Raw genomic sequence first — 12,042 nt, forward strand, 5'->3', positions numbered from 1 at the left:
ATTGAGTGCAGTTACTAGGTCAACCTCATTTTAAAATAATTTTTCTAGCTGGAGCTATAAAATATTCTAATTTACTGAGATAATGACTTTTGGGTTTTCATTGGCTGTTAGCTATAATCATGAACATTTTAACAGAAATAAACACTTGAAATAGATCACTCTATTTGTAATGACTATATAATATACGAGTTTCACTTTTTGTATTGAAGATCAGAAATAAATTAACTTTTTGATGATATTCTAATTTAGTGAGAAGCACCATGCTTGCATGGATGTCTGTGATCTCACTATTATGAAGCATAAGAGCCACTTCAAATGCCGTGTATTTTGGGTTGTCATTAGGATTTAATAAGAGAAAACACAGTAGTTTGACAATAAATGGCTTCACCCAACCACTAACAATAATAATCTTTATTTTTATATAGCGCTAACATATTCCACAGCGCTTTACACACATCATCATCGCTGTCCCCGATGGGGCTCACAATCTAAATTCCCTATCAGTATGTCTTTGGAATGTGGGAGGAACCCGGAGTACCCGGAGGAAACCCACGCAAACACGGGGAGAACATACAAACTCTTTGCAGATGTTGTCCTTGGTGGGGTCCTGCAAGGCTGCTGGGCTAACCACTGTGCCACCGTGTTGCCCATTAACCATGAATGGAGAAAAAGTTTTGATGTTATCATTCATATTCTCTGAAAAAAGGCCAAGAAAGCAAAAATTCTGCCAGGGTATGTAAACTTTTGAGCACAACTGTATATGAAATAAAAAATTAAACTGTTTAATAAAACTGTTTAATAAAAACATTGGTTAAAATAACACAAAACAAAGAACAACAGAGTGCCCAGTATGAGGAACTTCAACCCTATCCACAAGATAGTGAACAATCACAATTAGTAAAATACAGTAACTATAAGGATACCCTTCATTTAAACAGAAATTGTTTATAGATATACATAAGTTAAATAACCATTTAGAAACTAGAATGGGGTATATCCCATAGGTTAGAACACAAGGGCCCAATATAGCCGCATATCATTGTGTAAGTCTCACCTCCTTTTTCCATTGGCTCTAACTTGTTTAAAAGGGCCACCTCTCTTAACCCAGACACGCCCCGAGAAGAAGCAAAGGGCGAAACGTATGTCAAGGTGAGGGTGGGGCCCAAACTATCCATATTGTCTGGTTCAGCTGTCTTTGTGTTCAGGTACTGTGCCTTTTGCTATTATTGTCTGCATAACGGGATCACCCATTTATAGTACAGTTCATTTGCAGCACTTCTGATGTTGACTTAGGTACAAATTGATTGTGGTATAATGACCAGAGGTCCTAATAAGATCCAGTGGGTCTCAAACTGAGACTGAGGCAGAAATCTCAATATTGTCTTTACTAAAATAACAGTAGGGGTGAGATTTAATATTTGAAAGAAACAGGCTTTTTTTCTTAGCTCAGACGTGCAGCAGCAGGGTCCTAATGCTCTCCTGATATTATCACAGTTCATCCTCTAAGGCTACTTTCACACATCAGGTTTTTGCCGTCAGCCACAATCCGGCAAAATTTGAAAAAAATGGATCTGGTTTTTTTTCAGCCGGATCCATTTTTTTCTCATAAAATTGTATTAGCGCCGAATTGCGCCTGATGGCCTCACGTTTCATCCGTTTTTTGCCGGATCCGTCAAAAATGATTTTTCCGGCGGACGGAGAAAACGTTCAGAGGAACGTTTTTTCTGTCCGGTGAAAAAACGCACAGCGACAGTTCCAGCGATAAACGGATGGAACGTGAGGTGAAATTAGTTGATCCAGCTACTGATTCTGCTATTTTTACACTGAGCATGCTCCGTAGCTATGTTTTCCATTCTGGAGTCTCTCTATTTTTTTCCCCAAACTCTATGCCCGCTAAACAAAAACGGATCAAGCAAAAAAACGGATCCAGAGCATTAGTTTTTCACAATTTGCCCTATGTTGGGCACTTGTGTTCTGACCTATGGGATATACCCCATTCTAATTTCTATATTGTTATTTAACTTATGTAAATCTATAAACAATTTCTGTTTAAACCAAGGGTATCCTTATAGTTACTGTATTGTATTAATCGTGATAGTTCACTATCTTGTGGATAGGATTGGAATTCACCCTACTGGGCACTCTGTTGTTTTTTGTTTTATGTTATTTTAACCAATGTTTTTATTAATCTAAAATAAAGTTTAATTTTCTACATGGCTCTCTTTTTTTGGCTATTCTGTAATATAAGTCTGAATTTCCTTATATACAATGATAGTAGTCTCACTCTCAAAGAAGCAGTGGATGTTGAGATATGGAGCCTGAAAGTCAAAAGTTCAAAACATTATTATCAACCTTTTCCTCATCAGTGTATTACTATATGTGCCACTTTATCGTAAAATCTACATGTTTGTGTCTGACTTGTCTATACAATAATATAAAAAGTAATAGGAATGTACTCACCAAATAGGCAGCTATTCCTGTTCCAATAAGAAACCCTGCATACACATCTACTGGATGACTACGATATTGGGTGATTTGAGTTAAGCCACATACTCCAGCAGCAATGGAAAAGGAGAAAACTAGCAGTGGCTTCAGAAGCTTTGTACTGTCTGATATGATGGAGTTAAAGTACATCTGCAAGATCAACAATACAGAAATGTTTATGCCTTAATCTCAATACATAAAATGCAATAATTTCCACACCATTAATGTTGGCCTGGTCAGTGCATCAAGAGATCCCACTGTGGTCCGAATCCCTTGCCGTAACACAATAAATTGACCCCAATAATCAAACTCAAGAACAACCCCATGTGAAGCTGTCTTTCAAACCAACCACTTTTCACTTGGGTCTACTGTATTTCTTTTAGGATGATTCATAAATAACCTATTATTATTATTATTTACAGTGGGGCAAAAAAGTATTTAGTCAGTCAGCAATAGTGCAAGTTCCACCACTTAAAAAGACGAGAGGCGTCTGTAATTTACATCATAGGTAGACCTCAACTATGGGAGACAAACTGAGAAAAAAAAATCCAGAAAATCACATTGTCTGTTTTTTTTATCATTTGTTTTGCATATTATGGTGGAAAATAAGTATTTGGTCAGAAACAAACAATCAAGATTTCTGGCTCTCACAGACCTGTAACTTTTTCTTTAAGAGTCTCCTCTTTCCTCCACTCATTACCTGTAGTAATGGCACCTGTTTAAACTTGTTATCAGTATAAAAAGACACCTGTGCACACCCTCAAACAGTCTGACTCCAAACTCCACTATGGTGAAGACCAAAGAGCTGTCAAAGGACACCAGAAACAAAATTGTAGCCCTGCACCAGGCTGGGAAGACTGAATCTGCAATAGCCAACCAGCTTGGAGTGAAGAAATCAACAGTGGGAGCAATAATTAGAAAATGGAAGACATACAAGACCACTGATAATCTCCCTCGATCTGGGGCTCCACGCAAAATCCCACCCCGTGGGGTCAGAATGATCACAAAAACGGTGAGCAAAAATCCCAGAACCACGCGGGGGGACCTAGTGAATGAACTGCAGAGAGCTGGGACCAATGTAACAAGGCCTACCATAAGTAACACACTACGCCACCATGGACTCAGATCCTGCAGTGCCAGACGTGTCCCACTGCTTAAGCCAGTACATGTCCGGGCCCGTCTGAAGTTTGCTAGAGAGCATTTGGATGATCCAGAGGAGTTTTGGGAGAATGTCCTATGGTCTGATGAAACCAAACTGGAACTGTTTGGTAGAAACACAACTTGTCATGTTTGGAGGAAAAAGAATACTGAGTTGCATCCATCAAACACCATACCTACTGTAAAGCATGGTGGTGGAAACATCATGCTTTGGGGCTGTTTCTCTGCAAAGGGGCCAGGACGACTGATCCGGGTACATGAAAGAATGAATGGGGCCATGTATCGTGAGATTTTGAGTGCAAACCTCCTTCCATCAGCAAGGGCATTGAAGATGAAACGTGGCTGGGTCTTTCAACATGACAATGATTCAAAGCACACCGCCAGGGCAACGAAGGAGTGGCTTCGTAAGAAGCATTTCAAGGTCCTGGAGTGGCCTAGCCAGTCTCCAGATCTCAACCCTATAGAAAACCTTTGGAGGGAGTTGAAAGTCCGTGTTGCCAAGCGAAAAGCCAAAAACATCACTGCTCTAGAGGAGATCTGCATGGAGGAATGGGCCAACATACCAACAACAGTGTGTGGCAACCTTGTGAAGACTTACAGAAAACGTTTGACCTCTGTCATTGCCAACAAAGGATATATTACAAAGTATTGAGATGAAATTTTGTTTCTGACCAAATACTTATTTTCCACCATAATATGCAAATAAAATGTTAAAAAAAACAGACAATGTAATTTTCTGGATTTTTTTTCTCAGTTTGTCTCCCATAGTTGAGGTCTACCTATGATGTAAATTACAGACGCCTCTCATCTTTTTAAGTGGTGGAACTTGCACTATTGTTGACTGACTAAATACTTTTTTGCCCCACTGTATTTATATAGCACCATTAATTCCATGGTGCGGTACATGAGAAAGGGGTTACGTACAGAGTTATAGATTTCATTTACAGTAAACCAATTTTCAATGACAGACTGGTACAGAGGGGAGAGGACCCTGTCCTTGCGGACTTACATTCTACGGGATATTGGGGAAGAGACAGGAGGTTGGGGCTACAGCAGCTCTGGTGGTGGTGAGGCGGCAGCTCTGGAGGTGGTGAGGCGGCAGCTCTGGTGTTGGTGAGGCAGCAGCTCTGTGGTGGTGAGGCGTCAGCTCTGGTGTTGGTGAGGCGGCAGCTCTGTGGTGGTGAGGCGGCAGCTCTGGAGGTGGTGAGGCGGCAGCTCTGTGGTGGTGAGGCAGCAGCTCTGTGGTGGTGAGGCGGCAGCTCTGGAGGTGGTGAGGCGGCAGCTCTGTGGTGGTGAGGCAGCAGCTCTGTGGTGGTGAGGCGGCAGCTCTGGAGGTGGTGAGGCGGCAGCTCTGGTATATTTATCAATACACCCAAAGTGCACAATGATAGCAACAACGATTGCAAGCTGTTAAAAGTGATTGTAAACATGTTTTGTAAAGCTGTGGGGTTGGCTTTCAGGTTCTTTTCCTCTTTTCTGAATAAAGAAACCAAATTGGACACTGTCTACCGTATAGAGTTTGCTTTTTTATATTAGTTTTGGTCCATTCTTGGAGATGCTGGCTAGTTCACATTATAATCTAGTTTCCTCGTTGTAATACTACAGAGAAGATTTATTATTCATTTTTTTTGCAAAAAACAACAAGAAGGATTTTTAACCAAGTGACAGAGCCAATTTGGCACTTAATGACCGGGCCAATTTATAAAATTCTGACCACTGTCACTTTATGAGGTTATAACTCTGGAAAGCTTCAACGGATCCTGCTGATTCTGAGAATGTTTTTTCATTACATATTGTACTTCATGACAGTGGTAAAATTTCTTCGATATTGCTTGCGTTTATTTATGAAAAAAATGAAAATATAACGAAAAATTTTAAAAATGTAGCAATTTTCAAAGTTTGAATTTTTATGCCGTTAAATCAGAGAAATATGTCACACAAAAAACTTAATAAGTAACATTTCCCATATGTCTACTTTACGTCAGCACAATTTTGGAAACATTTTTTTTTTATTAGGAAGTTATAAGGGTTAAAAGTTGACCAGCGATTTCTCATTTTTACAACAAAATTTACAAAACCATTTTTTTAGGGACCATCTCACATTTAAAGTCACTTTGAGGAGTGTTCATGACAGAAAATACCCAAAAGTGACACAATTCTAAAAGCTACACCCCTCAAGGTGCTCAAAACCACATTCAAGAATTGTATTAACCCTTTACATGCTTCACAGGAGGTGAAGCAATGTGGAAGGAAAAACTTAACATTTAACTTTTTTTTTTTTTAACAAACATTTTACTTCAGAACCAATTTTTTTTATTTTTCCAAGTATACAAAGAGAAAATAAACCACAAAAATTGTTGTGCAATTTCTCCTGAATACGTCGATACCCCATATGTGGGGGGTAAACCACTGTTTGGATGCACAACAGAGCTTGGAAGAGAAGGAGCGCCATTTGACTTTTTCAATGCAGAATTGGCTGGAATTGAGTTTGGACGCCATGTTGCATTTGGAGAGTCCCTGATGTGCCTAAACAGTGGAAGCCCCCCACAAGTGACACCATTTTGGAAACTAGACACCTTAAGGAAGTGCTTCACAGAAGTTTATAACATAGAGCAGTGAAAATAAAAAATGTTTTTTTTCTCAAAAATGATTTTTTAGCCTGCAATTTTTAACTTTCACAAGGGTAACAAGAGAAATTGGACCCCAAAAGTTGTTGTCCGGTTCTTCCTGAGTACGCCGATACCTCATATGTGGGGAGACCGATGTTTGGCGCACATCGGGGCTTGGAAGGGAAGTAGTGATGATTTAACCCCTTTCTGCCATTGGACGTACTATTCCGTCCATGTGGGGTGGGCCTTAATTCCCATGGACGGAATAGTACGTTCAGCACGATCGCAGCTGACATCCGGCGCTATGTGCCAGGAGCGGTCACGGACCGCCCCCGGCACCTTAATCCCTGGCACACCGCGATCAAACATGATCGCGGTGTGCTGGCGGTATAGGGAAGCGTCGCGCAGGGAGGGGGCTCGCTGTGGGCTTCCCTGAGACCCCCGCAGCAACGCAATGTGATCACATTGCTGTGAGGGTCTCTTACCTCTCCTTCCTCGCTGCAGGCCCGGATCCAAAATGGCCGCGGCATCCGGTTCCTGCAGGGAGGGAGGTGACTTACCAAGTGCCTGCTCAGAGCAGATCGCTGATCTGAGAGAGTGCTATGCAAACTGTCAGATCAACGATCTGTGATGACCCCTCTGGAACAAAGTAAAAAAGTTTTAAAAAAAATTTCCACAAAAATAAAAAAAAAATTCCTAAATAATGAAAAAAAAAATATTATTCCCATAAATACATTTCTTTATCTAAATAAAAAAAAAACAATAAAAGTACACATATTTAGTATCGCCGCGTCCGTAACGACCCAACCTATAAAACTGTCCCACTAGTTAACCCCTTCAGTAAACACCGTAAGAAAAAAAAAAACGAGGCAAAAAAACAACACTTTATTATCATACCGCCGAACAAAAAGTGAATTAACACGCGTTCAAAAAGACATATAAATAGCCATGGTACCGCTGAAAATGTCATCTTATCCTGCAAAAAACGAGCTGCCATACAGCATCATCAGAAAAAAAATAAAAAAGTTATAGTCCTCAGAATAAAGCGATGCAAAAATAATTATTTTTTCTATAAAAGTTTTTATCGTATAAAAGCGCCAAAACATAAAAAAATGAAATAAATGAGGTATCGCTGTAATCGTACTGACCCGAAGAATAAAACTGCTTTATTAATTTTACCAAACGCAGAATGGTATAAACGCCTCCCCCAAAAGAAATTCATGAATAGCTGGTTTTTGGTCATTCTGCCTCACAAAAATCGGAATAAAAAGCGATCAAAAAATGTCATGTGCCCGAAAATGTTACCAATAAATACGTCAACTCGTCCCGCAAAAAACAAGACCTCACATGACTCTGTGGACCAAAATATGGAAAAATTATAGCTCTCAAAATGTGGTAATGCAAAAAATATTTTTTGCATTAAAAAGCGTCTTTCAGTGTGTGATGGCTGCCAATCATAAAAATCCGCTAAAAAAACAGCTATAAAAGTAAATCAAACCCCCCTTCATCACCCCCTTAGATAGGGAAAAATTAAAAAATTTAAAAAATGTATTTATTTCCATTTTCCCATTAGGGTTAGGGCTAGGGCTAGGGTTAGGGCTAGGGTTAGGGCTAGGGTTAGGGTTAGGGCTAGGGTTAGGGCTAGGGTTAGGGTTAGGGCTAGGGTTAGGGTTGGGGCTAGGGTTAAGGCTACAGTTAGGGTTGGTTCTAAAGTTAGGGTTAGGGTTCGGGCTAAAGTTAGGGTTAGGGTTTGGATTACATTTACGGTTGGGAATAGGGTTGGGATTAGGGTTAGGAGTGTGTCTAAGTTAGAGGTGTGGTTAGGGTTACCGTTGGGATTAGGGTTAGGGGTGTGTTTGGATTAGGGTTTCAGTTATAATTTGGGGGTTTCCACTGTTTAGGCACATCAGGGGCTCTCCGAACGCGACATGGCGTCCGATCTCAATTCCAGCCAATTCTGCGTTGAAAAATAAAACAGTGCTCCTTCCCTTCCGAGCTCTCCCGTGTGCCCAAACAGGGGTTTACCCCAACATATGGGGTATCAGCGTACTCAGGACAAATTGGACAACAACTTTTGGGGTCCAATTTCTCCTGTTACCCTTGGGAAAATACAAAACTGGGGGCTAAAAATAATTTTTGTGGGAAAAAAAAGATTTTTATTTTCACGGCTCTGCGTTATAAACTGTAGTGAAACACTTGGGGGCTCAAAGTTCTCACAACACATCTAGATAAGTTCCTTGGGGAGTCTAGTTTCCAATATGTGGTCACTTGTGGGGGGTTTCTACTGTTTAGGTACATTAGGGGCTCTCCAAACGCAACATGGCATCCCATCTCAATTCCTGTCAATTTTGCATTGAAAAGTCAAATGCCGCTCCTTCACTTCCGAGCTCTGTCATGCGCCAAAACAGTGGTTTACCCCCACATATGAGGTATCGGCGTACTCAGGACAAATTGTGCAACAAATTTTGGGGTCCATTTTCTCCTGTTACCCTTGGTAAAATAAAACAAATTGGAGCTGAATTAATTTTTTTGTGAAAAAAAGTTAAATGTTCATTTTTATTTAAACATTCCAAAAATTCCTGTGAAACACCTGAAGGGTTAATAAACTCCTTGAATGTGGTTTTGAGCACCCTGAGAGGTGCAGTTTTTAGAATGGTGTCACACTTGGGTATTTTCCATCATATAGACCCCTCAAAATGACTTCAAATGAGATGTGGTCCCTAAAAAAAATGGTGTTGTAAAAATGAGAAATTGCTGGTCAAATTTTAACCCTTATAACTCCCTAACGAAAAAAAATGTTGGTTCCAAAATTGTGCTGATGTAAAGTAAGCATGTGGGAAATGTTACTTATTAAGTATTTTGTGTGACATATCGCTGTGATTTCATTGCATAAAAATTCAAATTTGAAAAATTGCGAAATTTTCTAAATTTTCGCCAAATTTCCGTTTTTTTCACAAATAAACGCAGGTAATATCAAAGAAATTTTACCACTATCATGAAGTACGATATGTCATGAGAAAACAGTGTCACAATCACTAGGATCCGTTGAAGTGTTCCAGAGTTATAACCTCATAAAGGGACAGTGGTCAGAATTGTAAAAATTGGCCTGGTCATTAACGTGCAAACCACCCTCGGGGGTGAAGGGGTTAAAATGCAGATTTTGATGGAATGGTCTGTGGGCATCATGTTGTGTTTGCAGAGCCCCTGATGTACCTAAACAATAGAAACCCCTCACAATTGACCCCATTTTGGAAACTAGACCCCCTAGAAATTTATAACGTAGAGCCATGAAAATAAAAAATATATATTTTTCCACAAAAATGATCTTTTCACCCCCAAATTTTTACTTTCATAAGGATATCAGGAGAAATTGGACCATGAAAGTTGTTGTGCAATTTGTCCTGAGTACGTTGATACTCCCTATGTGGGGGGACACCACTGTTTGGTACATGGCAGAGCTCGGAAGGGAAGTGATGTTTTGGAATGCAGACTTTGATGGAATGGTCTGCGGGCGTCATGTTGTGTTTGCAGAGCCCTTGATGTGCCTAAACAGTAGAAACCCCCCACAAGTGACCGCAATTTGTCCTGAGTACGCTGAAGCCCCATATGTGGGGGTAAACCACTCTTTGGGTGCACGGCAGAGCTCAGAAGGGAGGGAGCACCATTTGACTTTTTCAATGAAAAATTGGCTGGAATCAATGGTGGAGCCATGTCGTGTTTGGAGACCCCCTGAAGTACCAAAACAGTGGAAACCCCCAATTCTAACTCCAAGCCTAACCCCAACACACCACTATCCCTAATCCCAACCATAACCATAATTCTAATCACAACCCTACCCCCGACACACCCCTAACTCTAATCCTAGCCCTAATCATAACCCTAACCACAAACCTAACCCTAATCCCAACACACCCATAACCTTAATCCAACACACCCATAACTCTAATCTCAACTCTAACCATAACCCTAATCCCAAACCTAACCCTAATCCCAACCATAATCCTAATCCCATCCCTAACTATAACCCTAATCCCAAACCTAATCCTAACTGAGCACTGAGCACAGCAGCTGCATGCAAGCAGGGCACGGAAGTGCCGCTTTACAGCTACTCTTCACTACCACTAACAGCATTTGGATATTAAACAACAGAGGTCTCTCAACACCCTACTCTCTTCCTACCTTATCTTTACATCTGAAACTAAGTAACCCCATGAGTAAGACCCGGGAGGGTCGAAATGTTGGATTTCAGTCAGATTGTATTATTTTGACCTCCAATGCTTGTGGTTCTTTTTGATTTTGTGATTTGGAATAAAAATTGATGAACTCTTTTTGCAAACTTACGAAAGAGAGTGCGCGGTGAATTTTACTTTCGTAGTTCTGAGACTATCACAGTCCATTCCACCTGCACCTCACATTTCAGACCTGAGTGCACACCATTTTTTTCACTGCATTTCATATTGTACTTCATGACAGTGGTAAAACTTGTTCAATATGACTTGCAATTGTTTGTCAAGAAATCGGAAATTTTACAAAAATTTAGATAATTTCAAACGTTTAATTTTTGTGCCGTTAAACCAGAGAGTTATGTCACACAAAATAGTTAATAAATAACATTTACCACAAGCCTACTTTACATGAGCACAATTTTTGAAACATATTTTTGGTTAAGAAGTTAGAAAGGTTAAAAGCTGACCAGCGATTTCTCATTTGTCCAACAGAATTTACAAAACTAATTTTTAGGGACCACATCATATTTGAAGTGGCTTTGAGGAACTTAAATGAAAGAAAATGCCCAAAAGTGACATTATTCTAAAAACTGCACCCAAGATACTCAAAACCACATTGAAGAAGTTTATTAACCCTTCAGGTGCGTCACAGGAATTTTTGCAATAAGGAAGGAAAAAAATGAACATTTAACTTTTTCACAATAAATTTATTTTAGACCCATGTTTCTTTATTTTCACAAGGGTAACAGGAGAAAATTGATCCTAAAATTTGCTGTGGAATTTCTCCTGAGCATGCCGATAGCACAATTGTGGGGGAAAAATACTGTTTTGGTGCATGGCAGGGGTCATAAGGGAAGGAGTACTATTTGACTTTTTGAAACCCAAAATTGGCTGGGCATCATGTGGCATTTGGAGAACCCCTGACGTGCCTAAACAGTAGAAACCCCCACAAGTGACCACATTTTGCAAACTAGACCCCTGAAGGAACTTATCTAGATGTGTGCTGAGCACATTGAACTCCCAGGTGCTTTCCAGAAATTTATAACGTTGAGCCTTGAAAACAAAAAAAAATTCAAAATTTTTTTCACAAAAATGTTCTTTTAGCCCCCTTTTTTTATTTTCACAAAACAAAAAAAAATATAGAACCCCAAATTTTGTTGTGCAATTTCTCCTGAGTACACAGATGCCCCATATGTAGGGGAAAATTACCATTTAGGCACGCGTCAGGGCTCAGAAAAAAAGGAGTGACTTTTGCAAAGCACACTTTGATGGGATGGTTTGTGTGTGTCATGTCACGTTTGGAGAGCCCCTGATGTGCCTAAACAGTGGAATCCCCCATAAGTGACCTCAACAGGGACTTTATCTAGTCATGTGATAAGCACCTTGAATCCCCAAGGTGCTTAACAGAATTTTACAATTGTGAAAATGAAAACAAAAATATTTTTCCCACAAAAATATAGTTTTAGCCCCAATTTTTTTCATTTTCACAAGGATAGCAATTTTAGCCCCAATTTTTTCCTGAGTACACTGATACCTCATATGTGGTCAAAAACAACTTTTTAGGC

The 12,042-nt window shown here is 39.9% G+C and overlaps 1 protein-coding gene across 1 annotated transcript in view; it reads right to left on the reverse strand.

The window, feature by feature from the left end:
- Positions 1 to 12,042, reverse strand: part of PLPPR3 (phospholipid phosphatase related 3) — a 248,832-nt gene that overhangs the window by 36,008 nt on the left and 200,782 nt on the right. Inside the window, exon 7 of the mRNA XM_069767849.1 lies at positions 2,461 to 2,634. Within this exon, the coding sequence (XP_069623950.1) occupies positions 2,461 to 2,634 (174 nt within the window). The remainder of the gene's footprint in view (positions 1 to 2,460; positions 2,635 to 12,042) is intronic.

The sequence above is a fragment of the Ranitomeya imitator genome, chromosome 1 (assembly GCF_032444005.1).
Source record: "Ranitomeya imitator isolate aRanImi1 chromosome 1, aRanImi1.pri, whole genome shotgun sequence".
NCBI classification, from domain to species: domain Eukaryota; kingdom Metazoa; phylum Chordata; class Amphibia; order Anura; family Dendrobatidae; genus Ranitomeya; species Ranitomeya imitator.